This window comes from Rousettus aegyptiacus, unplaced genomic scaffold (assembly GCF_014176215.1).
Source record: "Rousettus aegyptiacus isolate mRouAeg1 unplaced genomic scaffold, mRouAeg1.p scaffold_m13_p_6, whole genome shotgun sequence".
Lineage (NCBI taxonomy): Eukaryota > Metazoa > Chordata > Mammalia > Chiroptera > Pteropodidae > Rousettus > Rousettus aegyptiacus.
Genome location: NW_023416309.1, coordinates 41,717,257 through 41,742,416, shown reverse-complemented (window position 1 = coordinate 41,742,416; position 25,160 = coordinate 41,717,257). Strand labels below are relative to the sequence as shown.

The following is a 25,160-nucleotide window of genomic DNA, read 5'->3' as shown; positions in this document are numbered from 1 at the left end:
TTGAGCAAGTTATCATACCTCTCTGAGCCTCTGTTTCTTTGCAAAATGGATACAATATTAACTTTCTTTATAACATATACAAAGAGGATTTATGCTGCCTTCTTAAAGAGCAAAACAATACATAATGCAGAACTGCTGATTCCACTTAGACCTCCAAATGCTTCTGGTGGACAGGAAGAGGAAGGGTCATCGAGAGCAGCAGAGGTAAGGGAAGACTCCTTGATGGTGGGGAGAGTTTGGTGTTGGGGCCTTATATAATTGTCATAATTTGGGGTGAGAAAAAAGGAAGTACCTGAAAGAGTCTCTGAAGCAAAAGGAATAGCCAGGTACTTTTTTAATCAAGAAAAAATGAAAACTGTCAAAGAGGAAGCAATTGTGAATAGCATCCTCAGCTCTCCCCCCGCCATCTCCCCACCATCCCAAGAGCTTGGCTCAGGCTCCTTAAACTAATATTTGCCTCTCAGCCCCTGGCAGCCATGGCTAAAGGTAAATATTGGTTTAGCCTGAGAAACGGAAGCCCCAGATGGCAGCGTGGTCCTCAGCTGGCCAGGGAGGGCTCACTCTCTTTGCGCCACCAAGCTAAGCTAAGGCACACCCTGAGGGGGAACCTGACCCAGGGCCTGTCTTCAAAGAGACCCAGGCCCCTCACTGCAGGGCAGCCAGGCTGGTCCACCACCCCAGAAACTGGCCCAACAGAAAGCCTGGCCCTCAGTAAGCTACCTTGAGAGTCTCCATACATCTCTTTCCTCAGTGGAGTTTTTAACCAAGACCTGGGAACGTGGGCACAGGTAGGGAAGAAGCAAAATGTCACGTGCCCTTGGGAGCCCCCACCTAATGCCCTCTTAATGCCTTCCTGGGCTCAGCCACTACCATTTTGATGTGGCAGTAAGTCTTCTCACACCGACCTTATACCCAGATCTGCCTGGGACATCTGAATTCCAGGCGGGCCTGGCTTCTGACTGGCTGGGAAAATTTAGCCAGGCCCCTCGCCATCTCTAGGCCACATTTCCTCTTACTGAAAATCTTGACAGCACAACAGCACAGATGGTGCTGGAAACTTTCTACTCTCATGGCTCCCCAATCTCCACAAGACACCCACTACCTCTCACCCCTCCCCTGAAGGATCTGCTCTTTGAATGACCACTGATTCCCCTACTCTGTGCCGATGCACACCCTTCCTATATGGCCTAAATTGTTCCTCCTCGGTCCATTTTTTTTCACCTCCCTTGGTTCCTGACTTAAAATTCATCTCCTACAGAAAGTCCTCCTGGATTGCTCCCCAGCTGCGCCCACACCCCACCCCCAGTTTCAGTCTTCAGCTATACTTAATTGTAGAATTGGACTTAGGTCACCTCAGAGCAGTTCTATGAGTAAAAAAAAATCTAAACTCTTCAGGAAGAAAGGTTTTCAATTATTGTGTCTCCCCCCACTCCTGCGCCGTGCCTGGGCTATGGCGGGCACCGAGGGGTGTTCAGGAGCACCCTGTAAGTACATCTTGGCTTATTCGCTTTCTGCCAGATCCATGGCTGCTCCTCCTGAGCCAATATTTCTGAGAAGAGCCGAGAGAGCTTGAAAAACTGGGATAGGAGCTTATCTCTCCAAGTATTAATCACCCCATAAAACTTATATTTATTTAGTTACTGGCGGGTCCTTCTTCCTGGAGGTTGGAAGCTGTTATTCTTGGAGATACCAGCCAGGCTTGAGCCAGGGTGCCCCAAGGGAACAGGGTGATCTGCTGAACTCCCGCATAACAGGAGCCTAGATGGCCTGACGCAGGCTGGCTGGGGCCATGGTGTAGGCACCAGAGCTCCAGGGTTGTTGATGGGGGGGTGGGGCAGGATGGGACACCCACCTGGAGGTATCGATTAGGGAGAAACACTACCCTGCCTCTACTCGGTCATGGAAGATGGCTAATCTGTCCATGGCCTGACTTTTGAACCTACTATCTGCCAGGTCCCCCAGGGTGTCTCTGGTCTGTGGAGCAGATACTAGCCAGGTGGGGTTTAGAGGGCGCTGGCCACAGGTTCCAGACAGGCAGGAGGGGAGGAGACAGGCCTGGCAGGAAGTCTCTAAAGATGAGACACTGGTTTAGGGGACAAGCACCCTAGGAAAGACAGGCCCATCCTCAGAGCCATCAAAAAAGAGTGCTTTTTCAGAGGGAGAGCAGAGAAAGCCGGAGGAGCTGGAGGGCCCCGGGTGGAGCAAGGGAGGGAGGCCCAGAACACAGGTGCAGTGAAGTGGCAGACAAGGAGACAGGGGCACATGGGAAGTGGGGAGGAAAGAGGAGCACCCTACACAGGGCAGTGGGCGTACCCCAGGGGGCAGGAGACCAAATGAGGGCACAGAACGAACGGCATGCCCACCTCCGAAGAGACCTTGGACAGATCTCTTTTTTAAAAATCCACTTAGGAAGAACAAAATGAAGAGATATTTTAATCTGCTAATTGAATTTAACGGCCATACTCAGTGTTTGAAAATGCCCAGGGATTACGGTGATTTACAGCTGGGACGGAAATCAGCTGGGGCCTCGGCCTTATCGGGCCTTATCGGGTGTACAGAGAGGAGCCTGCTGGGAAATCCAAATGGTACTGCATGAAAACCCATTTATAGTCAAAGAGGGGGAATGGGGCTGGGCCAGGTCAGATGTCTGGGCTCTGCCCCGGGGCGCGGCACATTACTCTCCAGGCCCCTCCCCCAGTCCCTGAGGTTCGGAGGCCCCATCTCACCTGGCATGTCCCCATCATATCCACTCCCCCCATTTCCCCCACCCCAACCCTCCTGGAACTTGTAGTCCCAGCCTAAGCCTTCTCTTGGAAAGAAGCCTTCCAGGACTCCATCTTCCCTCACTGACCTCGGCCTCCTCTGACTTCCTGCCTCTCTTCATGCTTAACCCCACTGGAGGGTAATGGGAAAGGCTTTGCTTTGGGCATCAGAACACCCAGTTCAAGTCCCGACCCTGCCACGTCCCTACACAGGCGAGCCAGGTGTACCCTGGGCCTCAATTCGCTCCCTGCCAAATGAGGATAAAAACATGCCCCCTTTGGGCTGGCTGCTGAGAGTTAGTTAAATGGGATAACTGGAGGAAAAACCACCTCCGCAGAGGGAAGAGGCCCTATGACCACAGCGTTTAGCAATTTAGTGTCTTCTCTTCACTTATGCTCTGATTGTACCTGGAGTGTTTGCTTTGTCTCCCTAATTTTCCAGTGAGCCTAGGGCAGGGTTGGGTCTGCCTCAGCATCCCCCATACCCTTTCCTTCATCTAACAAGACATTCATCCATCCTACCACTCTACCCTACCCGTCCTGCAAATATTCCTCAGCATCCTCCACACAGCCAGCACACGATTCCACTCCGGAGAGGAAGCTGGCTGGTTGAGACATAGGTTCCTCCCTCAGAGCCCTCCCCAATTTGTGTGGGAACAGATGTATGAATGGACCAAGGCTAGGCCAACACCTCAGCACCGAGAGAAGTGCAGGAACCATGCAGCGGAACATAAGGAATGGAGAAGAAAATTCTATCCCAGAAGGCTTCAGGGAGGAGGTGGCTTTTGAGCTGGGTCTTGAAGCCAGAGTGGGATGGCCCCCACTTTCCTTCTGCCCCCGAAACAAGGCTGTGGCTTTCTCAAGAGCTGAGACATTATTCTGTCTCCCACCCTGTGGCTAAACACTGGACTAAGTCAGAGTATTCCCAACCACTTTACAGATGAGCAGACTGAGGCTCAGACAGAAGTGTCCATGCTGGAGTTCAGACTCAAGCTTTGGGACCCCAGTGCCTTGAAATGTGGGGCCCTAAGGATACCAGAATGGCAGGAAGGCAGTCACTTGAACCTTGGGTTAAGCACTGCCCTCTTTAGGATGGGTAGAAATGACTGAGTCATCAAATACCTACTGTGTGTCAGCTGCTTCACGTAACTCAGTTCTTTGAGCCTTCAGGGATCCTGAAAACAGTTATTACCCCATTTTAGAGATGAGGAAACTGAGGTCCCACAGCTAGTACAGGCTGTCTGGGGTCCACACTGGGTCTGTTTGACTCTAGCCTGGGAACATAACCACTGCCTTTCGTGTCCCGGGCACGTAGGGGCCATAGAAGGACTGGAAACCAGCTTATCCTCGAGCAACCTGGGCTCTCTTTGCTTGCTGAGACTCAGAAAAGCCCTAATATGTCCGTGGGAATGTAGAAACACTTTCACTGAGTTGAAACCAGAAAGTTCTCAGACTACTAATTAATAAAAACAACCTCATTGAGTTTGAAACTCAACAAACAGAAAGGCTTCTGAGAATTACTCATTTCTTTGTTTTTACCTTCATTATCTCTTTTTTCCCCCACTGTCTATTATTCAAATAAAGTGTATTTGAAAAGATTGGCTTCACTGTTTCTAAGCTCTGAAATCAGAAAGGAAACAAGAAAAGTTTTTCAACCACCTCCATGGGAGGTGGGAAGAACAGGCGTTGGGTGAGCACCAACTTGGTCCCCAGGCCTGAGCTGGGCACTTTACTCACAGCTTCTTTAACTGAATTTCATCTTCCCACCAATCCATTTTACAGATGAGAAAGCTGAGGCTCATGTGAGCTCCTCCTGGAGACGCAGCCAATCTGCCTATGGGCCAATTTGTACGCAAAGCCTATGTGTGCGCACACACACACTTGCCTGCATGCACACCAGTGTAGCAAAGTGGGAGGGATCCTGGACTGGGAGTCGTGCTGGAGACCCAGGAGCAGCCAGAGAGTCTGAGGTCGCCTTCAAACCACAGTACCTGGAGGTGTGCCCTGCACCTACGGGGCCGGAGGGAGAGGTCACTCACCAAGCAGCTGGACGCCCCGCGTGAGGCCGTAGACATCCACCAGGGCCCAGAGCGGGTCGGCCGTGCGGACCCCGTTGAAGAAAAGCATGGCGGCCGAGTCATTGATGCGGTAGAACACGCGGCCCTTCTTGTCCACCCAGAAGGCGATGATGTTGCCCTCGTTTGCAAACTCTTCGGGTAGCGCCTTGGCCCAGAAGCCGCTCTGGGACACCAGGTCGGGGCAGGCGTACTTGGGCAGGGAGTCGGGGTGGATGCGGGAGGGGTCCTTGCTCGTGAAGCCCAGGCGCAGGGCCCCGCTCCAGCAGCACTGCTTCTTGGTGATCTGGGCGGTAGGGGGTCGGCCTCAGACAGCCGCCAGCCCAGCACGGCCTCTCCCCCACCTCAGCAAGCCCCAGGGGAAGGGAGCGCGCCCTTCTCCGCAGACCACCCCCAGGTGGGGCATCACACTGCCCAGCTCATCCACCATTTGGGCTCCTTTCCCACCCCCCCGGAGCTTTCCCACCGGTCTGGCGAGAGGGTTGTCCCCATGGCCACTCCCCTCCCCGCTTGTCACTCAGGGAAGGTTGAGAAAGAAGGAGGAGAAAGACGAGGAAGAGCAGAAGTGGCGGCAGAGAAGAAGGGGAAGGGGCAGGGCAGAGAAGAAGGGGCAGGGGCAGGGTGTCGTCATGGCTGTGACAGAAGGCAGCGATGGGGGGAGGCCCACCTTCAGTCTGACTTGCTCGTAGATGAGGACCGGGCGGTTACTGAAGGTGATGGCATTGCAGAAGCTGGCCTGCCTCTTGACGGCCTTGTGGCTGAGGTCCATGAGGATCTGGGAGCCCTTGGTGTGTGGGTGGAAGAGCAGCGGCGTGGCCGGGAGCACCCCGCCGGGCAGCACTGGTGGGCAGTGCTTCTGCTTGTGGTGGCATCGGTGAGAGGCGACAGGGAAGGGACCCCCGATGGAGTCTGCAAAGGAACGAGAGTCACAGTGTCAGAGAGCTTGGCGGTCCAAGAGCTGGACCAGGGTCTCCTAGGAAAGGGTAGGCGGCTGGGGCCTTAGCAGAAGTCACCTACTGCCCGATATTCCTGCCATCACTGCGACTCGCCACTACTGCCCCCTTCTGCCACCATCCTTCTCCTCCTACCGTCTGTTACTATTTCCCTCTTCACCACCTACCACCGTTTTCTATCTACCGTCATCTCCCACTACCATCTACCCTCGGCCTTCACCCACCGCTTCCCGCCGCCATCGCTTCCCCTCGGCCTCCGCCCACCGTGACCTCCCACCATCACGACCGCCACCATCTACTATCACTCACCGGTGTTTCCTACCACCTGCCTTCCGCCAGCTACCTTCGTGACGAATCAGCATCTACTGCCAACACCCACCGCCATACACCGTCACACGCGACCGCCGTAATGTATTTATCTGCCGAATACCTAGCCCTGTCCTAGGCACGGAAGATATAGGCATGAGACGTACGTGGATCCTGGCCTCAAGAAGCGAACAGTCCAGGAAGGGAGATAAGACATGGACAGAAACTGATACAAATGGCAGGCGGTGGTAAGTGCCAAAAGGCGTGCAGACAGGTCACCTCTTGGGAAGGTGAAAAGGAGAAGGCATTGGAGCTGGGCTGGCAAGGCTGAGCTGCAGTGAACAAGGGACCATGGGGCTGCCACTGGGGACCAGGAAGGTGGATGTGGCAGGCTCTGCAGCCCTAGGACCACGCTCATCTCTTTCCTCCCCCAAGGCCACCTCCATCACAGGCTGCCTTTCTACTTCACCCTACCAGTGCCTGCATCTTGGACACCCGTGGGCCTCTCTTCCCAGGCTTTCTAATGGAACTCAGATCTTCCTCAAGAACTCCTGGCCAAAGAGGAACGGTTCTTTCTTCTACAGACAGCTCCACCACACCCCAAAACAGGATAGAGTATGGGACAGGCCTTGGTCTGGGAAAAGGTGCTTTACAAACATGTGGGGTTGGTGTCCAGGAGACAAGGCAGAAAGAGGAAAGAACACAGAACAAGGTGTCAGGTAGCTGATGTCTGGCACTAACTGACTGTGTGACCTTGGAGAAGTCACTTCGCCTCTCAGGAACAGTGGGTAGCCGCTACTCCGTGGCTCTGAGACATGCATCAGCAGCACTGGCAGAATTAACGCCAAGATTTGGCAGCTGGGGGCTGGGTGCGGGGGTATTCATTTCTTTCCCCAATATCTGTGCCCCATCCATCAGGAAGGGCAGCCCCACCTACCCCGTCATCTTGAGGAGAGACATGGAGGAGGGGGTGATGGGGGTGGGGAAGTAGAAAGCCACGGAATGTGACAGAGGCCTGGGATGTTTTAAATTTTGGTCCTTCTGAGGCAAGAATTTAATAATGCAGAAAGCTTGGTCAGCATCAGGCCTGCCCAGATGCCTGCCGCTCCCCAAAGAGGAGGAGGGGTTTCCAGGAAGGAGAGGAAGACAGGGAGGGAGGAGAGTGGGAAGGAGGAATCCCAGATTTCAGTCCGGGCCGTGTTTGCATCACTTTGCATCACTTTGCATTTTTGCTTCCTCCTTCCCAGAGGGCCCCTGACACCAGTGTCCCCTGTCCAGGGCCAGCTGGACACCCTGTGTGTCGGCCTCCGGGCCTCTCTGGAGCAGCTTCCTACATGCCAGGCCCATGAGGTGAGAGGTGGGGTGACCCAAGGAGCTTGCCCTGCTCTCACTAAGGAGACAAGACTGGAATCACCAAACAGTGCTCAGGGGCTTTGAAAGCTGCCGTGCAGTGAGGACTGGAATTGCTCAGAGGAGACTCAGACAGTCTGGGAAGGCTACCTGAAAGAGGCTGAGTGGCCCCTGGATAATGAAGAACAGGGAAGGCCATTCCAGAGAAGGGGACAGTTGGGGTGAAGGGCAAAGCATGGTAATGGCTACAGGTGCCTCCCCTGGAACAGGTACCCATTGGCCTCAGGCGGCTTCAGATACAGCTTGACTCTTGGTTTCAAAATATACCACTGGTAAAAGGTAACATTACGTATTGCTTAGGGATGTATACATACATAGAAACGAAAGCATAAAGGAAAAAAAATACCTGCTGGGTGAATAGATAACAAATTGTGGCACATCTATACAATGAAATACTACTCAGCAGTAAAAAAGGAATGAAGTACTGATATGGGCAGCAACATAGATGAATTTCAAATTAATCATGCTGAGTAAAATAAGCCAGTAGATAAAAAATGCATACATGACCTATGGAGCAACTGCAGGGCCTCCATTCCTTTCAAAACCCTTCCTCTCCTTCCATCCTGTCCCGTTTGAATCAATTCTAAGGAAATGTACACTAAGCTACAGTGATAACGAGCAGATTGGTCATTGCTGGGGATAGTGGGAGGAGAGGAGGAGGGATTACCAAGGGCACAAGGGACATTTGGGGTGATGGATGTGTTCACTACCTTGATTGTGGTGATGGTTTCATGAGAGTATGAATAGGTCAAAACCCATCCCATTGTACACTTTAAATGCTGTGGTTTCGTGATTCAATTATACCTCAGTAAAGCAGTTTGTCTAAACCTGCTGAGCCCAGCAGCTGATTAGAGCCTCTCCTATGCCGCTTCCTCCGCCCCACCACCCTCTGGCCTCTGCTCAGAATCCGATCCATGGACCAAATGCAGGACCAACCACCTCGGCTTCCTTCGAAATGCTTCCTCGTCTTCCCACCCATCCCAGTTGGGGTCCTGGGGCCCTGGGTAAATGTACAGAAAACACTAGCTCTGGGCAAATATGGTGGAGACATCTAGGGGCCAGAGATCCAGGCCTCGGAAGAATCATTCCCCAGGGCCTCCCTTCCCTGAGCACTGATACCGAGGACCAGCTGGGGGTAAGGCTTCTTTTCTATAGCACACAGAAGGGCTCCCTCCCTGCACTTTGACATACACGATGACCCCTTAGTGTCCCCATTCTATGCATGAGTGAGTTGCAATTCAACAAGTCATCTCCAGGGTCTTTTACCCTACTCAGCATCTAACACTAGAGCTATTTTCCCCATGAGTCCAAGATGGCAGACGTAGTTGGGCAGGTTTCATGGAGGCGCTGCTGGCCAGTCCCAGCAGGGGGAGCAGCTTCAACATGGGTCCTGTGCACAGCACCACTGCTCCCGCAATGGCCAGTGGTCCTGGGTGGAGCCCCGATTTCCCCATCTGGCTCCTAGCAGAACTCCCAGGGAGTTCCCCCACATAGTGACAGGTTTACAAGCCTCTCAGGAGCCACAGTGGTGGGGCAGGCTGCTGCTGACACAATGGAAAATCCCCCTCACCGCCCATTCCTCCTGGGCATTTACGAGCTGCCAAACACAAGCCTGGCCAGCCCTTCAGGTGACCCTCAACCTGCTCCAGACCACATTCCTGCCTCTCCACGGGGTTTCAGCAGAGATACTAGGGTGCGATGTAGACTCCAGGGTGACTTCCCACCGCCCTCACCAAGCTCTGCTCCAGAACCATCCTGGCAGAGTCCCAGATGTGCAGGCCGAGCCGAGCTGGGCTGAGACAGGGTAGGAGCAATACTATTAACAATGACAAAACTCAACGTGGCTTGACAGGCAGTGTCTTTGTATGCCCCCAATGCCACCCTGTCACAGGTCTTCAGAAGAGAAGTCACTCACCACAGCCACCCAGCCAGAGTAAAAAGCCCAGATCGGAACCCGGACCTGCTGCCTCCAAACCCAGCAGCTCTGTCACTCTCCGTGAGACCTCTCGGAGCATCACCTCTCTCATCCGTCAAACGGGGTCACAGCAGACCTCCTTCACGGGATTCTTGTGAGGATTAAATGAGATGATGCATGTAAAACTAACCCAGTAAGTGGTTGCTATAATAATAATAATAATAATAATAATAATAATAATAATAATTCAATATAACAATAATTAGTAATTATATTATTAATAATTGTCATATAATAATTATTATTGCTATTGACATCAATCTGTGCTCTCCTACCGCCACACCTTTGCTCAAGTCGTTCCCCCCCCCCACCCCACGTATCTTTTCCCAGCCTCACCTGCACCTCTCCCAATCCCACCCATCTTTCAAGGCCCAGATGAATCCCCCCGCATTCAAGACCACCTTGTTCTGAACCCAGGGCCCTGAACAACGTGTTGGCATAACCGTCTGCCTCCCTTATGAGTGACGCTTGTCCCACTCTCTGGACAGTGGGACGGGGCAAAGAGCATGAGCCCTGGAGGCAGGTGGCCCTGAGTTTAAGCTCTGGCCATGCCACAGAATTACTGTGTGACTTTGGGCAAGTCACTTCTCCTCTCTGGACCTTGATGTCTTTGTCTGTAGAACAGGGTCATCACAGAGGCCATGTCCACTTCTCCAGGTTGTGGCGAGGACCCAGGGAGTACAAAGTTAGGAAAGAATTTTACAGACTTTAACACCTAATCCCAACATAAGGCCCTATTTTTTTTCACATAAAAGCAACCACCACCCCTAGAGGAATGATCAGCTCATTTTAGCCTAGTGGGAGCCCGGACACTTCCGTGCTATCTTATCCCAAATGCCCTAACCCCAGATTGTCGGGGTGGTCCTGCCTTGGGTAGGCTTACATGCATTCATTGAAGAGGGCTCTCTCTGGTGGAAAGGGTGGAAGAGCAGGTGGGTAGGGAGTTGGGGTGAGCGAGAGGATTATAAAACTGGGTGGGCATGAACTCCTCTGGGTTCCTTCAAGAGGTCCACATCGCTCACCTTCCTCTTGCCTCCAGGCTTGGCCCAAGCCCGTTTTTCTGCTGGGTCCTTCTCCCTTCCCACCCACATACTTTGTCTCATTCATCCTTCGGATCTTGATGTTAAAGCCCACTTTCTCCCAGAGGTATCTCTGACCCCAGACCAGGTTAGGCGTCTTGTTATGGACCTCCAGGGACCCCACACACCCCTAACAGAACATCCAGCCCCCAAGCAGCATTTCTCAACTCTGATTCCTCCACAGAAGTAAGCCCAATGCCCCGAGGTGTTCACTGCATACAATGCAATGACTTGTCTTCTCTGTACCCAGAATAATCTGGTTTCATGCTGTCCTTGGGAGAGCTGAGAAAGAGTCACTCAGATTATTTTCTGAGTTCTGTGGTGAAGCTTTCTGGCTAAGGAAGGCTGCAGGGTTATTAGTGTGTCTCCCTGATGGACTGTGAGCCTCGTGAGGGCAGAGATCATTGTCCTTTTATACTGCTGTTTCCCTAATGCCTAGCTCAGAGCACCCAGCAGGTGCTCAGTAAAAGCTGTTAAGTGAATTGCTACTGTTCAATTCTTCAACCTATGGATCAACTGGCAAGTGTCCAAGGAGCACCCACTTTGCACCTTGCCCTTTCTGGTGTTCTGTGGAGAAATTAGAGAAGAGGGAACTAAAGGCACAGCTTCCTTAACTGCCTAGCACCAAGATCCCACGCCACAGGCCTGACTACCGCCCCGTTCGCTCATGAACCTTCAATAGTTTCCCATTTGCCTGTGGGAAAAAGGAGAAAAAGAAGGCCATGAGGGCTGATTTTTTTTCTTGTGTATGAAACACTGCACCAGATGCCTTTCATGGACAAGCAAATCCCACCCTCCCGATCTCTGGAAGGCAGGTATTTGCAGGAAGCAGCCCCCACAATGGCCCCCAGTAAGCCCACACCCACTTCCTGACAGTCATGCCTTTTGTAATCCCCTACCTTTGAGTGTGGAGTGGGCCTAGCAACTAGCTTCTAACAAATTGAATACAGCTGAAGTAATGGACATCACTCCCAAGACTAGGTTATAAAAAGCCTTGGCATCCAACTTGGTTTTACTCTCTCTTCCCTCTCTTGGGTCACTTCCTCTGGGTAAGCTGGCTGCCATGTTGTAAGGTAGCCCTGAGGAAAAGCTCACATGGGGATGGATCAAGGACTGCCAATAACCATGTGAGTAAGCTTGGGTATGGATCCCTTCCAGGCAAGCCTTCAGATGAAACCACAGCCTCAGCCAACAGCTTGACTGCGACCTCGTGAGAGACAAGAAGCTGGAGGTACCTACAGAAGCTATGTCAAGACCCACAGAAGCTGTAAGATAACTAAATGTCTGTTGTTTATTTAAATTTTGGGGTAATTTGTTATGCAGTGATAGATATGTTATGCAGCCACACAGTATCGATGAGTTGCATTTTATAGATAAGGGAACAGAAGCTCTGAGATATAATAACTTGCCCAGGATCCAAGATCACACAGCTAGTAAGTGGTGGGACTGCTCTGAACTCATGTCTGTCTTGTCGTAGAGCTGTCTTCGGTGGGCCCCAACTATCTGGTCAATGCATTCAATCCCTTCTCCCCTCCAGTCCACCCTGGTCAGTTTCTCCATGACCTCAGCAGCTCCCTGCTTCCCCACACCAATGCATGACCTCTGCCGTTTAGAAATAGGGGCCATGTTCGTACCTGATTATCTCCCCCAGAGCACCCAGTTATGCCTACAGCAAGCACCGCTGCTCCCCGGAAGACTGAACAAATTCATGATGACAAGGTGGGCGAAGGAGAGTGGCAGGCAGTAGGCAGGATCTGCACCTTCGTAGCCAAGTTAATCTCCACCCTGCTCTCACTCTGCGACATCCCAATCTCTGACATTTCCAACAGCCAGATGTGCGTACAGATGTGCCTCCCAATATCCTCACTGCTGGGAGGGAACCAGCTCTCCTCCTCCTGTTCTCCCATCCTACCCCAAGAATCCAGAAGGGGATTCCAGATGACAACTCTTCTGGGTTCGGCTCCCTGTCCCTGACCCAGTGCCTCCCCAGGCCTGAGAAAATGAGGAGGAGCAGGTCTCAGTCACATAAATCCACACACCATACAGACATCACCTTTAGTTCACTTTACACAACTGCACACTCACTCCTGTGTACATGCATTCATACACACACAGCCAGTGTGTATGCCTAATGGTGGACGCAAGCACCCAGGGAACATTCTGTCCTAGGGAGAGGCAGAAGATGCAATTTTGGTTCTTGGAAGCAGCCGGGCACGTGTGGTACACACACTCGCAAGCACACATAGGCCTGGAGAAGCCTCCGTGGAAACTTTCATAACAGCACATCCATTTAAAGAGTGCTTACTGTGTACCAAGTGTGCTGCCCTTTTGCCCATAAACTCAATCCTTTCTGCAACACTTTGGGGGTAAACTTTATCATCCCCAATTTGTAGAAGTGGACACTGAGACTCAGATAAAAGGACCAACCCAAAGTCACACAGCCAGTAAGAGTGGAACAGGATTCAAACTCTCACCAAGAACACAAGCCCACCTTCTCCTTCCTCTCCTCGGCCTGGTCTCAGGTCTCATACCTTCTGAAGCATCCCTGATGGCTCCATCCCATCTGCCCCCTCAGGCCACCTGCAGCCTCAACTGCCATGTGGTCCAGAGGCCCAGGGCCTGTACCCGACACTTGTCTTTCTTACTCGTTGACCAAGCAACTGCTGGTGCCCACTGTGTGCCGGTTAAGAGAACATGAAGATACATCAACCTGACCCCCTCTCTCCTGAAGCCCATGGGAATGAGTGGGATGTGGTATGCGTGTGCACACGTGTTCACAGACACATCTGTCAGGCTCACCTTGGTCTAAGCCTCCAGAGCTGCCGCTAAGAGACAGGAGGCTCTTTCTATGCTAATCCTAGGTCTCCTAAGTCCATCCGATGCCCTCTCCCCTGCTGCCTGTTTGAGAATTAAGGAACCCAAGGAGGAGAAGTAGGGAATCAGCTGCAGAAAGGACAAAGCATGGCTTCCCGTCTGGGCCACAAGCCATTTCCTTCCAGGCCACAGCAGCCCCCTCTGTGACAGAACAGAGTAGGAACCAAACTCTAAGGTCCCTGAACCTCAGCATCTAGAGTCTGTTGATTCAGATACTCACCCGGGGGGTGTGGGCGGGGGAGGGGGGCGGCGGACATGTACGTCTGCATGCATATGTGTGTATCATCTACTCAACCCCTCAGCAACAGGTCCTTCCTTTGCCTTAGGGGGAGCACTGACAGAAGTGAAGGAGGAAGGGAGAGAAGAGAAGGGAAAGGGAGGGCTCCCGGTATAGAGGCTGCCTCCACCCTCGCCATCCTGCCCTCGAAATCGGGGAGCAGCTCTGGAAACCCGACTGATCAAAGAGACCAAGCATATAACTCATATAACTGCTGAAGCCATTTTCCAAATGGGAATTAATTTCTCCCTTGGGTCCCCTGTCAGACTGGTCCCAAAGGATCCCGACTCTTCACCACCAGCCCCTCGCCCCTCCGCCCAACACACACACACACACACACACACACACGCACGCACACACACGACTTGAGCGGAAACACTAACATTACAGAGTAACGAGGACATGTCACAGCCACAGAGACCCACGAATGTGGCTGCTCACACATGGAAATGCCGACACGACAACACTCAACCCCTAAACATGATCCAGACAAATACACACTACGTGGGTACACGCACACAGAGGCTTGAAACACAGACACGCGATCTGCAGAGACCAGAAACACAGCCAAGATGCGTCCAGAAACACACGATTAGATAAACTCCACACACGCAAACACTTTGGGGTCACTCACTGTCACCTCCCCCTCACCTCTCACTGTAACCCAGCAATACAAGAAACACCAAGGGCTACTGCAAAAATCCAATCAGAAACTATGTAACCTTGTCCTCCAAAGTCAGGTTGGGGGCTGAAAGCACCCTAGGAAGGAACAAACACCCTGTGTCTTTCACTTCCCCCAACTCACATCCTAGAAGGAAGTGAAATCGGAGCCAGCGGGGTGCCCGGTGCACAGGTATGGGTACCACAGACGTGGGCGGGCATGCAAGCGAGGTTCCTGCTAAGGGTCTGTATGGGACAGGCAAACACCCCCTCTTCGCAGCACCCAACTGCTGTCTCCTAGTGCTGACGGCAGCCTGAGACAGGGGCCACGGCCAGCTTAGCGGGGCGCAGCATGAGGAAGGTGGTCCCGGAGATAGGGTGGCCCAAGGTCGATGGGGCATTTGATTAGCACTCGCCAATGGCCACCCAGCCTGGATGCCCCACGCCTAGAGTTCTAAGTGTACCCCAAGCTATCCTCCTGTCCTGAGGGGCACAGGGAACGAACATCACCCTGCCTCAGAATGCTTTTCCAAGCCCTTTAGGTTTTCCCCATATTAAGTCTTTACCCGCATTGTCTCATGCAACCCTCAAAATACTCCTATGAGGAAGGTACTACTATTAGCCCCTTTGGCAGATGAGAAAACCAAGGTTCAGGATGACATTTGCCTTCCCTGCAACACACGTCTATCTACTCTGGAACATGAGTTCTTGAAAGCCATATGCTGCCTGGGGTGGTCTCGAGGGGTCTCAACGTACTCATTCCCTCCCGCCCCACCCCCACCCGAAGCCTATGCTCCGAGGCAGCTGGAGGACAGTGTGCTGTGTCCTGAGCCTGTTCTGAGGGCCTCTCTGCCCTTCGCAGGCCACGGGCTTGCCCAAGTCTGACTCCAGTGGAAAATGCCAGTCAGCTTCAGCCCCTCTGCCAGCAGGCCCCGCTGGGGCCAATGAGCCCCGAGAGGAGCCCCTGCCCCACAGACAGGCAGGCCAGGACCAGGCCCGGGTCAGCCCAGTCCGAGTCTTAGGCCAAGGCCCAGGCCACTGGCATTGGCCCTGGCTGGCTCCGGATTATGTGTCTTCCAGGGCCTTCCATCTGTCACTTAGCCCTCTAGGCCCAGGACAAAATTCATTTCCTTTTAAGAGAGCCAATGATTTGCTTCCCCCATGTCTCCTTCCCTGACTTTTTCTTTTTTAATTGCAAATTACTCTCTCAAAGTCCAAAGTCTAGGCAGGGAAAGCCACCTGGTGCCCGGTCCTGGCCGTGGCTTCCCACTCCTCCTCCGTCCTCCACTCCTGCCACCGCCCTCCTTCCGCCTTGGGCCTCTCCCAGTTCCTCAGTGGCACCAGTTTTACGCGACCCCCCGGCTCCCAGAGCCTTGGGAAGGCTTCCCCTCCTAGGTCTGGCGCCACGTTGGCCATGCCCCTCTCCAAGACAACAGCGCCCGAGCCAGGTGGTTAAGGAGACGGGAGTTGGGGCAAGCAGGAGCCCTGCGAATAGGGAGCCAACCGGCTCTCCTTCCCCGCACCCCTTCGCCTGCTTGTTCATTGTTCTGTCTGAGGTAGGAGTGAACCTCAGGGGTCAGAAGTTCATTGACCTCCTTGAGAACCGAGGTTAGGCTATGTGGGGGGTCTGTCACTTGCACACCTGTGTACTCAGGCATCAGCTAGCACGGGCACACACCCACAGACACCTCCGATGCACACTCATGAGCAAAGACATGCACGCACACGTGTGCGCCCACACATCTCGCCACAGCTCCATCACGGAACTCAGTGCTGACCTCCACGGCTCACAAACGGGTCCCCCCAGCTGTCAAACTGTGCTTTGCCCCAGTCCTGGGAAAGGGGGGTATGGACACCTAAGACCTCGCATCCCACCTGGGGTCTGGTCAGCACCCTGGGGAGATAAGAGGACAAGGAGACTTTGTGGGGAGACTCAGATGCCTGACTTCCTAGCAGCTGCCAGGGAAAACTCCCCTCTTCCTGCTCTTCCCCGCTCCCCTTGTTTCCCCTCCGCCCCCAGTGCGTGCCACCCAAAGGAGCCTCTCGTGAAGTGAAAAAGCAGGCGGATGACCATGCCCTCAGCCCCAGTGCCCCTCAGCCCCAGTTCCCCCAGGTGGTCCCCAGGCTGGGTAGGGGTGGACCCCCAGGCATCAGCTGGGGCCTTACCGTGGAGGGTGCTCCGGGTGATCTGTCCCCCCATCGTGGGCAGCAGGCAGCACGGCCACCTCCGTGTGGCTAGCCGGCCTCGTCACCAAGCCGCCCTAGCTGCCAGATCCCCTCCTCCTGCCCCCCTTCCGCCCCTGCGGTCGGCTAACAGCATGGCAGGGCTGAGCCTGCCCCTCCCGCGCCCCCACGCGCTCCCTCCGGCACAGGGCCGTTTTGTGAAGCTGGCCACACGGGCAAGCGCAGCCCTGTGGCCCCCTGCTCGCCGCTGCCTCCCGGCTCCCACCCACTCCTGGAGCCTCCCCCACCTCCCCTCGCTGGTACAGGCAACGGGATCTGTCATGTTTATTTACATAAGGAGGAGGAGACTAGAGGCTTCCTGAAATAGCCGAGCTCCAGAAAGTGAGGGAGATCCCCCAGCCTGAGCAGACACACATGCACGCACACATACGCACACACACGTGTGCACACACGCATGCACATTCCCCATCACACACACACGTGCACACACACACATGCACACTCTCCATCTCACACACACGTACACTCCCCATCACACACACGTACATGACCTCACCTTTCGCTCAGGCCTTCTGCCATTCGCATGTCGTTATGCATCCATTACATGCAGACATCAGGCAAGGCACGCCCTTGCCCTCAAGGGGCTTACAGTCCGGCTAGCAGAGCTCAGTAACAGAGCTGACACTGCGTCTATCTTTTTCCGGGCTCTATTGCAAGTGCTTTAGGAATATTAACTCCTTTGGTCCTCAGGGGCTGAATGATGAGGTCAATGTCATTGTTCTTATTGATAGGTACTACTATTGTTTTCTTACAGATGAAAACACTGCAAATAAAGAGGTTACCCAGGCAGTCTGGCACCAGAATCTATACTTTTGCCCCCACAGCAAACTGTCCCTTTGGTCATAAATATACACAAACACACAGCTGTACATACAGACCACGCTATCCATCTACACCATGTCACATGTATACACACGAACACTGGCTCATAAGCACTGGCAAACATTCACCGTTGCTCACACTTCAGCACCTGCTGCCCAGCAGATACCTGCACTGACACATACATACCTTGCAATGTACACGCTCAACACACTCACATTCCCACAGACTCGTGCAGTCTCTGGAGAAATCTTGAGGTACAGAACCTGGCACCCTGCACTCAGGGTAGAGGGTAGGGTAGGGTCCAGACAGAGAGGGCAGTGGGAAGGGAGGCCCCTCTAGCTCTAGCTAGGCAACAGCTCGAGGCATCTTCAAAAGGGCAGCCACTGCACTGAGCACTGGTAGGGCACCAGGCACCGCGTGCACTGTCAGAGTTACACTCCAGGTGACGGGGACTCCTGTCACATTCATTTTATGGGAAAGAAATGGGGGCTGAGGAACTTGTTCAAGGTTACCAAATAGGTCAGAGGGAGAGGCTGGGCTCAAGCCCAGGTCTGTGGTACAATCTCGCAGTCCGTCGCCCATCACAGGCCCTCTGCAGGACAGGGGCCTCTCCCAGGGAAACAGGACAGCTCCCTCCTCCCAGGCCCTGGCGGGTCCCCAAACCCCCTACTCAGGGTCAGGAGTCTGGCTTCACAAGGAAAGATCTGGGCAGGGAGAGAAAGCCAGTGGGTGGAGGGATGGAGACTGGAGAAGGAGCTGTGGGAAAGGCCGGGGCTGCCCCCATCAGTGGAGCTCAGAGGCCTGGGCACTGTGAGGGGCTATGCTGGGCCCTGAGCCCTCAGCTCAGGAACCTGCTGCTGCCACCCCTGGATGGGTCTGGGGGAGGGGAAAAGGGGGAGGGGGCATTTTGGCCTGACCTGGGATCATCAGCCAGAGGGCTCTGGGCAGGCCCTGGGTGGGACTGAGCACAAACCCCGCTTGCTAATCCACTCCCAGACCAGAGATGCTCCCGACATGCCTCTGTGGGAGAAGCTGGGACACGTGATTCACACAAGGCTGCCCCTTTCTACAGGCACAAGCTTGCTCATGGCTGTGCACAGCCGCATGTCCATGCGCGCGCGCACACACACACACACACACACACACACCCTGTTCTATGGGGGAGCGAATGAGGCTAAATCAAAGTCTTTCCGAGTGGAAATAACCCAAAGTCCTTTGTTGGAGTAATAATCATGAAAACAACACAAAGTCTTGACTCTGTGCCAGGCAGTTGTAAATATATATACATATTAGCTTGTTCAATCCTAAGAGCTAGGATGCGTTTTTATGCCCAGTTTACAGATGAGGAAACTAAGGCAAAAGGAAATTGCCCTGGAGGCCGTTCCTGCAGCTGCCCAGTCAACCCCCCTCATCCTGCCTTTTAATGCACCTGGCTGGGCACTTCCCCAACAACCTCTCCCATGGCCAGCCTGGTCTTCCTGCCCTCCAGCATTGGGGGTGAGTCCCTCTTCTTAGAGCTTGTCTCTCCTCTGAGCCCAAGCTATGCCTCTCCCAACCCCTCATCCTACTCTGCCCAACACCGAGACAGCCACAGCCTAGCTGTAGCCTTATCTGTTTTCCCTGGCTTCTCCTACATACATCTTACCAATTCAACTTGATGGACATTTACTGAGCACCTACTATGTGCCAGACACTAAGCCACACGCTGGAGATGCAATGGTGACCAACAATGAACTCTTGTGGATTTATAGTCCAGAGGGAAACAGACAGGTGTCAAGTAGTCTCACTAAGGAACATATTGTCACAATCCTAGAAAAATGTTCTTAAAGAAAGGAGCGAGGTTCTGGGATGCTCAGGGCAGGCTTACCCAAAATGCAATGGTGAAGGGGAAGCAGGCATGTCCATGCGCTGTGCAGGTGGGTTGGGGAGAGGATGCTCCACAGCGTGAGCACAACTTGTGCAAAGGCCCTGTGCCTGGAATGCGCCCCACATATCTGAGATGTAAGGTTGGTATGGTCGCAGCAAGGACAGCAGGAGAACCCTGGGGAAACTTTCTGGTGGCAAGCCAAGACGGGCTGGGGACACACCAGGAGGGGCTCAAAGAGTAGGGCGAAGAACCTAGCCTTTTTATTTATCCGAGAGCAACAGGGAACCCCTGCCGGTTTTCAACAAGACCAGACTTGCATTTCTAAAAGGTCACTCTGCCATCTGGTGTGGAAAACGCATGGGAGGAGGCAAAAGTCACCAGGGGAGAAAGCGGCAGCATCCAGCGGGGTCAGGCCTGTACCAGACTTGCCCACACACTCCTTGGGCCTAGCATCGTGCCGACACAGAGCAGGTGCTCAGAAAATATCTCACGGATGGAATTGATAGCACATAATTTTCCGGAAATAGGACTAGGGGGAAATAACTAAGCAGGGATGGGGACAGGGCGAGGCGTCTGCACCTGGAAGTCCTTCAGGTGGGTGGCACGTTCACCCTGGCTACTGGAGCAAGTTTGGTATAGAGAACTGCGAGGCAGCCTGAGCCGCGCCTGGGCCTTTATGCCCCCACTGCCCGCAACGGTTTTCCAACAGACTTCCTTGTTTCCTGTCTCCACTTCCCCAATGACATAGCAAGTGCCAATGTCCTGTGTCTAAGGGACCCACCCCAACCCTCCCCAGCCCTCTACAGATGACGTGGCAGCCAGCACTGCACCTGTTCTCTGTTTTATTCATTGAAACCACATAAAACTTCATTTGGCCAAAGAATTCTATTACTGAAAGGCGTGAGAGCACCACTGACCTACATCATTCATTCCATTCATTAAGCGTTCACTGAGTGCCAACTCTGGACCCCCTGGTGAACCAGACCCTACTTCTGCCCTTCAAAAGGCAAGCGGGAGCCATGCTGGGATCAAGGAATGAGGTTCTGTGGGCTCTGGTTAAATTATTTCAGTGTTATGTTCTGCAGAAAAGGAGAAGGACGAAAGGATAGGAAAGGAGATGCGAAAGGGTGGAAAAGGTGTGAACAGGGAATGAAGAATCTCTAAGCGAGTCTGCTGAAGAAGTCGTAAATGCTACCATTTATTGAACGCTTACTGTGTGCCAGGCACCGGGTGAAGTATTTCACACATATAATCTCACCTAACACCACGACATCCGTGCAGGATTATAATCATCCCCGTCCTGCAGGCTGTCAAACTGGGGCTCAGAGAGGTTACCCTGAAGGTGAGACAAACCAGAGTTCAGTCCCAGACCTGCCTGCCATCAAAACTCACACTCTACACAGGAAAGGTCAAAGGCAGGGGACTTTTGCTTGGGGAAGAGCAGACAAAGGGATACTGGATCTTCCTTTTACGGAATCAGAAGGGTTCTATGTAAAGGCAGAGCCTAGGGGTTTTCCAGAAGACAGAGGGTAACATCCCAGGGATGGAGCTTAACTAAAGGCAGGGAAGGCTCTGGACTGGCCTAATACCGGACTTCCTGTCCACTAATAGGTGGCTCATCCTGGAAATCTTGCGGGAAGTACACCCATCCGTGATCCAGGCGGGGACTGTAATGCCTCAAAGCCCACAGGCAGAAAGAAGGCTAGGTGTGCCCTTGGGAAGCACTGGGTCTGACAGAAACCCTGCCAGGTTATAGGGAAAAACTGAACCCGCTCTTTCTGGCTAATCCTGCCCGCCCCCCTGGACCCCTGACACCCCAGCTACATCTGCTCTCTGGCTCCATCCAGGGAACCTCTGCCCCCTTGGCTCTCTGAACGTGTTCAGTTCCCAAGACCCTCCCACCACCAGGGCCTTCCTCTTCTCCCTGCCATCTCCCATCTCTGGACCCCTTTCCCTCTGGGGGAAAGACATCTTGGTCTCCATCTTGGTCTTTCCATCTTGGTCTCCATGGCCAACTCTCTCCTCACCAAGTCCTTCCTGACCCTTGTCCCCCGAGGCCCAGCACCCACATCCCCAGGCTGAGCCTACCTTCTCAGAAGCTAAAGTCTAGAGCGAACCCAGAAACTACAGAACAGAACATGGGACAAATTCACTGGACAACAGAAACCCATAGAATCAGAGGCCCAAGATCTCTGAGGGAAAGGAGCCTCAAGAGAGTCCTGGGTCCAGCCACGGCCTCAGGAAGGCCGAGAAGCAACGTGCCCATTTTACAGGTGCAGGAAAGGAGGCCCAGTACGTTGTGGACGTTCCCATTGCCACACCATGGAATAAGGGCTTGAACTCAGTTCAGGTTTCATGTCATCTGGTACTTGGCATGACATACATGTCAGGGTACCAGACAGCATAGAAGACAAGAATGGACAGGAGAGGGGATAACTTCTTTTTCTGAGGCGGGCAGAGGGGGCTGGTATCTGGAGCGGTCCCTAAAGAGAGGTTAGGGAGGGGAGGTGGCCCTGCTGGGAGGAGCCGGGAGAAGCGCCTGGTTGCTGTCCAGTCTTCGTCTTTTTCATCAAGAACAAAGGCTAATTTGATTGAGCTGATGAGTCACCTGGCATATGGGGCTTAAGGTCGACCTGCCAGACTCATCTTCCCTGGCCTATTAGGCTGGGCCTGGTGCTGGAGAATGGGGAGCAGGGGGGTGGCCCCTCCGAAGCTTCCTCTCATGTCCAGAACCAGAATGAGAGTGAAGGCTGCTGCCTGGAGTCTGGAAAAGAGAGAGAGAGGCGCGTGGAGCTGAGGACGCGCTGATGAGAGACAGAGCACGCACTGCAGCTGCGGGGAAACTGGAGCCAGGGAGCCCATAGGGCGTCCTCTGGGGCTGGGACAGGTGCCCCAGCAGTGACAGCTGCCAGCCGCCCAGGATGATGGGAACACAACAGGTGCAGAGGCGGGGGCGGAGACCGAAAGGGGATCTGAGAAAACAGCTTGAAGTTGGGCTCCCCTCCCAGGCCACCGGCCCAGCGCCAAGCAGTCCCTTTCTCAGACTCTCCAAGACACGAATACACCTACTCCTAGTCCCCAGGTCTGCGCCTCAGGGCCGACCTGGCCGGCCTGTACTACACAGGAGTCACCATCCGCACCAGGCAGAAAAGGACAGAACAAGGAAGAAACCAGGTTTCGATCCCCAGGACAGAGTGTGCCAGACACAGCCAACACCCACGGAGCCCCCCAGCTGGCAGCAAACAGTTGCCTGTGATAAGATCTATGTCACCGGCCAGGAAGGGTAGATAGATGTGTCCACCCCACCCTCATGGAGACTGGGAGTTCTGGTCTTGAGGTCAGGCGGGCGAGCTCTACTGACACATGACTGGGCAAGCTGAGCTCCCCGGAGGTCCAGGGCTTGGCTCAGCAAGTAAGAGTAACGATTGCTGTCGATGTTGATCACAGACCCAGAGAACCCAGGAATCCAGGTAGACCCTAGAGGGGCTAAGATCCCTGCCCCGACCTCAGGGAGGAGAGACTTAAGATCCAGGGTATGAGTTCAACACTCAGTGTACACGTTACGCTTACACTTAGGAGGAGAAAAAAGGGAGGACCAGCTTCAAGAACCGTCGCTCTGCCGGCACTATTTGCTCAGCACTGCTTACCTTGCACCAGTCCCTGTTCTGGGGGTCACATGGATCACTGAACACGTGCCCTCTATGCAAACGCCATTCCAGGGTGCTGGGTAACAGCAGGTTCTTCTAAGTAAGCAGATTAAACATCGCCCCTAGTCACCTGGTTAGCGCTCCGTTTTTGTTCGGGAGTAGAATGAATTTTAAACTTGAAGCCCGCCCTTGTGTTAATAATGGTCACAAGTGACAAATGACCTAAATTATAACCTTGCTGAGGGGGGCGAGGAAGGGGGGACAACGAGACCCTTATGAGGGGGGTGAGGCAGAGAGATGAGGAGACCCCAGGGGAGGCAGGGGACAGGACACATGTGCTTGAGCAAGACGTGAGCCTTGTCCATCAGAGAAGCATACACACACTGGACTGATCCCGCTGGGCCTGCCCGGATTATGAGAAAAGCTGGCAGCTGAGAGCAGGAGGTTAAATCCCTCCTCTGAGGCAGAGACCACCCTCCCCCACCCCAGCGATCCCTCCCCCACCTATTCCTCCCTCCCTCCCTCTCTCTCTCCCCTTCCCTCCTTCCTCTCCTCTTCCTCCTCCTCCTCCTCCTCCTCCTCCTCCTCCTCTTCCTCCTCCTCCTCCTTCTTCCTTTCTTTCTCTCTCTCTCTCTCTCTCTCTCTCTCTCTCTCTCTCTCCTGGTGCCCACCCCTTCTGATGCTCCTACCCCAGCCAGCTAACACCATCTAGGCTGAGAGCCTGCCTCCCCACTTCAGCCCACCCTCCTGCCTCTAAAGAGGGGGCTTCCGCAGGCTCCCCTGCTTCCTTCCCCTCCCAGGGCCAGCTTACTGGTGAATGGCAGAGCCCAGGGCCAGAGCCGACTTGGCTCCCTCCGCTGCTCCCTGGGCCTGCCTCCTGCCTACTGCTGGGGCCTTTCAGTCCAACACTCAGACTCAGATATTGGGCCTTATAGTGGGCACAAGAGAATGAAAGTTGAGCTCCTGCAAGGCCAGGCCCTGGGGCTGGGGAACTCTCAGGAGGGCCACGGATAGCCAGACCCAGTGACCCACAGCACAGACTACTACTCACTGCCACTACTTAGAGTACATCTACACCTGGTGCTGCCCACGTGGTGTTTAAGAGCAGGCTCTGGAGTCAGATGCCTGAGTTCAAATCCCGGCTCTAACACCTACTCAATGTCTATTTCTTCTTCTGAAAAATGGAGTTGGTGATAACAGTGCCTACCTCGCAAGCCTGCAAAGGGATGAAATGAGTTCACACATGGCGTGTGCTCAGACAGTGTGGGATGCATAAGAAGTGCCATGCCGTGTGTGGCACTGTTGATGAACTCCACACAGAGGCTCTCGCACTACCTGAGCTCCGGGAGCCAGAGCTTTACACCACACACGCGCCCGAAGGGGAAGGGGAAGGGGAAGGGGGAGGGGAAGGGGGGTGCAGGCAGTGGGGCACCAGCTGTCACGTGCCGAGACACAAACCTGAAGATGCTCTGAAAAGAGAAAAGGGATGGCAGGTCCTTTTACGGAACACGGAGCTCTGCTTGGCTCTCAAACAGGTGCTTCAACCCTCACGGAACAAAAGTGAGTCACTGACCTGAGGTCCGGCCACTGAACTATGCCAGCTCAGTGCCCACCACCCAGGAGCTATGACCTGGAGCAGCACAGTGGATATTGGCCATGCTGGCCGAAGACTCAAGAGACGCCTGTGAGCAGGGCCTTTCGGACAGGCTGGTGGCTTTCATGACCACTGAGCTGATGGACAATCTCTGTCCCCTACCACGACACCTCCAGCCCTAGGCCCAGTCTGCGTCCCTGACCCGAGACAATCACACACTGTATCATCAGGAAGACCCACAAACAGGGGCTCCTAATCCCTAAAGGCCTGGGGACCATGAGCGTGTGGTTGGCTCAGGGCTGGCCACCCCTCCCTCCGGAGCTAGAGCTCAGGCATGGGCTATGGGGGCTGTGGGCCCCCTGCCTGAAGGACAGCCCAAGAAGAGCGGCCATCACAAGGCGACGGCAGCGACCTGCGCCTTCCTCCCTGCATCTGTCCTGTCTCCCGCTTGCTCCACTTTCCAATTTGTACCTTCGCCCATTGCACCTGTCTTCCTTCCCTCTCTCTCCAGTAACTATCTCAGGCCAAACAAAGGGGGTGGGCTACATTAGCCCTTGTTGGGAGGATTTACTGTTATTAGTCATGACACCACCTCCATAATTTGCTGTGTGACCT

At 53.9% G+C, this 25,160-nt stretch overlaps 1 protein-coding gene across 7 annotated transcripts in view; it reads right to left on the bottom strand.

The window, feature by feature from the left end:
* Positions 1 to 25,160, bottom strand: part of NEURL1 (neuralized E3 ubiquitin protein ligase 1) — a 76,536-nt gene that overhangs the window by 14,083 nt on the left and 37,293 nt on the right. For 4 of the 7 annotated variants that reach the window (XM_036223665.1, XM_036223666.1, XM_016154477.2 and 1 more), the window contains 2 exons: positions 5,505 to 5,746; positions 4,802 to 5,123 (listed from right to left, as the gene is read on the bottom strand). In XM_036223665.1, coding sequence (XP_036079558.1) covers positions 4,802 to 5,123; positions 5,505 to 5,746 — 564 coding nt within the window. Of the gene's footprint in view, positions 1 to 4,801; positions 5,124 to 5,504; positions 5,747 to 6,099; positions 9,614 to 16,537; positions 16,677 to 25,160 lie in introns of those variants that run through there. The other 3 variants (XM_016154481.2, XM_016154479.2, XM_016154480.2) reach the window with 3 other exon arrangements.